The sequence below is a fragment of the Pseudomyrmex gracilis genome, unplaced genomic scaffold (genome assembly GCF_002006095.1).
Source record: "Pseudomyrmex gracilis isolate BER0280 unplaced genomic scaffold, ASM200609v1 scaffold_378, whole genome shotgun sequence".
In the NCBI taxonomy this organism is placed as follows: Eukaryota; Metazoa; Arthropoda; class Insecta; order Hymenoptera; family Formicidae; genus Pseudomyrmex; species Pseudomyrmex gracilis.
Genome location: NW_018020962.1, coordinates 80475 through 84677, shown reverse-complemented (window position 1 = coordinate 84677; position 4203 = coordinate 80475). Strand labels below are relative to the sequence as shown.

At 34.6% G+C, this 4203-nt stretch overlaps 1 protein-coding gene across 1 annotated transcript in view; it reads left to right on the top strand.

Annotated features, from left to right (window-relative positions):
- LOC109860407 (neuropeptide SIFamide receptor-like) overlaps positions 1–3672 on the top strand; it is a 15859-nt gene extending 12187 nt beyond the window's left edge. The window contains exon 3 of the mRNA XM_020439468.1: positions 930–3672. Coding sequence (XP_020295057.1) covers positions 930–1755 — 826 coding nt within the window. The 3' untranslated portion in view covers positions 1756–3672. The remainder of the gene's footprint in view (positions 1–929) is intronic.
- The last annotated feature ends 531 nt before the right edge of the window (positions 3673–4203 follow it).

Genomic DNA, 4203 nt, shown 5'->3' with positions numbered 1-4203 from the left:
AAATAATTTTTTTCTTCCATATAGGATGCTGGATTTGCATCACATATATATGAAGAATCTCGTATACCCTTCTAACTAATTTTTAAAATATTGCGAAAAAAACTCCTCACCCAGGAGTCGAACCTGGAATCTCCGGCTTTCCGGGCCGTCGCCTTCCCTGTTAGGCTACCGAGGCACTTGGAGTTTGTCTCGCAATACTTAGCACATCTATCGAATATTAATCTGATAATAACGCCATCTTCCACCAGCGTAAATTTTAAATTAATAATAACAAGAAGAAGATTCTTCGGGCTCAGGAGTCTTTAAACTAATAAAATTAGTTTAAAATTTACGCTGGTGGAAGATGGCGTTATTATCAGATGAATATTCGATAGATGTGCTAAGTATTGCGAGACAAACTCCAAGTGCCTTGGTAGCCTAACAGGGAAGGCGACGGCCCGAAAAGCCGGAGATTCCAGGTTCGACTCCTGGCTAAGGAGTTTCTTTCGCACTATTTTAAAATTAGTTAGGGGGGTATACGGGGTCCTTCATATATATGTGATGCAAATCCAGCATTCTATATAAAAGAAAAAAAAATTATTTTGAAGTATATATGTGTATACATATATATATATATTTAAGCACATTCTCTGCACAACATTCCGCAAACGGCTCTTACAACCCAATTTATTTCATTCATTAGTTTAAAGACTCCTGAGCCCGAAGAATCTTCTTTTTGTTATTATTTTTTTTTTGATATTAATTATTTATAGTGATTTACTTAGCATATTTCTCTTTCAAATACCTTGACATTTTTCTTATTAAGAATTATGTAATCTTTTTACTTTGAATATTTGATATTTTTTTAAATATTAAACCGACTTGTTTAAAAAAATTGAATTATGAATGTTAGAAATTGATAACAACAGCTTTCCGATTGTACATTTCAGGTTTCTGGCAATCTGGTGGCCGCTCAAGTGTCAAATTACAAAGCGACGAGCTCGCTTGATAATTGTCGTGATCTGGTTTATTGCTCTGATGATGACGTCGCCGTGGCTGCTGTTTTTCGATCTGGTATCTATTTACGATGATGAACCTGATCTGCGTTTGTGCCTCGAAACGTGGCCACATCCGGAAGATGGGTCGCTGTTCTTTCTGATTGGGAATTTGACACTTTGCTATGTATTGCCAATGATTCTCATATCTCTTTGCTACATTCTTATATGGATTAAAGTGTGGCGCAGGCACATACCTACTGATACCAAAGACGCTCAGATGGAGAAGATACAGCAGAAGTCGAAGGTGAAAGTAGTCAAGATGCTGGTCGTAGTAGTGATACTCTTTGTTTTGTCATGGCTGCCTCTCTATGTTATCTTTGCCGTAATCAAGCTGGGTGGTGACGTGGCTGAGAAGCTGGATGAGATTCTGCCAATCGCCACTCCAATTGCTCAATGGCTAGGTGCCAGCAACTCTTGCATAAATCCGATCCTTTACGCTTTTTTTAACAAAAAATATCGACGGGGCTTTATTGCCATCTTGAAAAGCGGTCGATGCTGCGGCAAGCTCAGGTACTACGAAACTGTTGCGATGATGTCCTCTTCGACAAGTATGAGAAAATCTTCTTATTATGTTACTAACAACAACAACAACAACAACAACAACAACAACAACAACAACAACAACGACAACAATTCGTCAACGAGACGCGTCTGGCATGGACCACCAATTCATCAGGATAGCAACGTTTCTTACATATTTAATCACACTGGCGTATAATCACGATCATATAAAGATGCTGTTTCTTAAGCGCTCTAGCAGATTTGTAACATACTCGACCAATGAGACAAATTAATTGGAAAGTCGCGTCGTGGTCTTTGCACCTTGATTAACCGATCGTAGCCAAAACTTGGCCAAAGTCAGCTAGTCCGAGCTTTATGGATCATCTGATCATCGGATGATCATAACAAATGTGGTTGTTACTCGGACTGGAAATTGTCCGTAAGTAAAAAAATGCAAGAAAAGAGAGAAAAAATGCCTTTATCAATAGATTACAAAACAATCAATGTTTTACTCATTGAGTAATGGGAGACGTCATTTGAATTTTGTCACAATAGCTAATTTTTTTTGCATGTATAAACATGTAATATATTAGTTGGTAAAAAAAACAAAAGTTCGTGATTGCGAGCTTACGGTTGTGTAATTGTTTGCCTATGACGACATGACTAAGTAGTGTTTGAAGTGATTTGAATGAGAATGACAAGATATTATATTTCAGCGATTCTTAAAATCTCATATATATATAGTATATTGTATATATATTTGTCAAATTATATATTTTTACATTGTCATTACAAGAAAATGTTTGAGCAAGTAAAAAAAAGAAAACACAGTTAAATCTGCCAATTAAATCTAATGTACGAATTTATTATTGCATATATTATATCTTTATTGTGCATAGAGTAGTACGTTATAAGTAATTAGCTCGACACCAACGGCAATATGGAAACGACATGCGGGAGCGGATATATGAGTTATGTTACCTTTTGACGGTAGATATACACTAGAGATTTTTTCAAGACGAGCTCTGAGTAGCTGCGCGATTACAAAGATAAAAGTCAAGACGTGCGCTACTTTATATCGGAATGCGCAACTTATTATCAGACACAGATGGAAAAATATAGCAAAATATAATATAGTATAATAAAAGAAAAATATTTTACTCCACATTGCGATTCAAATGCAAATAATCTTCGAACAAATTGATATCAATGTTAAAATAAAAATGTTTTTACTAATTAGAATAATTAAAATTATTTTTTTGAATGTAATTGTTCGGTCATGTTTATATAACTACGTATCTTTAGATTGTTCAAGGACAATTTTTGTAGTCTTCTAAAGCCATGATGTTTCTTGCGCTCATGTCACAGCTGGTTATTTTGTCGCACGAGAGCAATTAGTGACGATCAAAAATATAATAAAGCGTGGTCTGTTTGTTGGATTTCTGTAAAATCGTAGTAATTGTAAGCAGGTGTATTTTCTGCTCATTATTGAAAGCTGAGGTTATCGGTTCTTGCAAAGCATCTCTCCTCAGACGGTATTACTTTGAATCTTTATGGTATAAAATTGTAAAACGCCAATTACCCCAAAATTTATGATAAAACCATTATTTTCATAAGGTTTTTATATTAAATAAGATAAATCGTAGGTGTGTAACGCAGACGTATGAATGGTTACAAAGTGGCACGATAATTCATATCTATACAATTCATATACGTGGCGCTAATGTAATAGTCACTTTTGAGCTAGATTTTTTGCGATAACTAGATGTAATAACAACAAATAATAATAACGAATTAAGACAAAATAAAAGAAAGATATAATCTAGAAACAATACAATCAGATACAACTTAAGAAACTTGGAAGAAAAGAGATAAAACTGACATAATCTTTTTCTTAGGTTCAAAATTCGATGCCACACAAGACATGCAACTGTCTCAAGGGTTTTGGCTCTTAGCGTCGATAATTGAACTTATTGGATGCATCCAGAAGCACACAACTGCATATTGATCCCCCAGTAAGCGCTCAGTAAACATTCTAGATCTGTTTACTGGATGCAAACACTCCCTAGCTGTTTAAAGTGAGCAATAACCATTTCCGTGACTTTTGCATCCCTCACTCTATTTCCTTTATGTTCTTTCGCGTCAATTTAATATCTCAAAAGCTTAATAACTAGTATAATCCTACTATTGTAAGATTTTATTTTTTAATTTGAAAGTTAAATTATCTTTTATTGCAAATAATTAAAACCTTAACATATTAAGTAGTTAGATACTGTTATTATGTATAAATTTTTTGAAATGTAATATCTAATCTACAAAAATATAACAAATAACATACAGTTAAAAAACTGAACATATATTTACTACATTAAAAAGCATTCACTGACAAGGAGAGTGTACACCCAGTGGGTCACCGATTTTGATGAAATTTTGCAGAAAGGTAGTACGCATATAGAAGTAACAAATGCTATTTGGAGACAATGCAACTCTCAAGCATTTGCAAAAAATTGCAGTTTGAATTTTTGCACGCTCCTTAAGTACAATTCCAAAAAAAGGTTTTTCGAAGTAACAGCGTGGCGCAGCGGACTAAGCGTCCGCGGGTTGCATGTTCGCGCCCATGCTAGTTTTGTCTTTTTTTATGTTATCACACTGTTTGGATTATTAT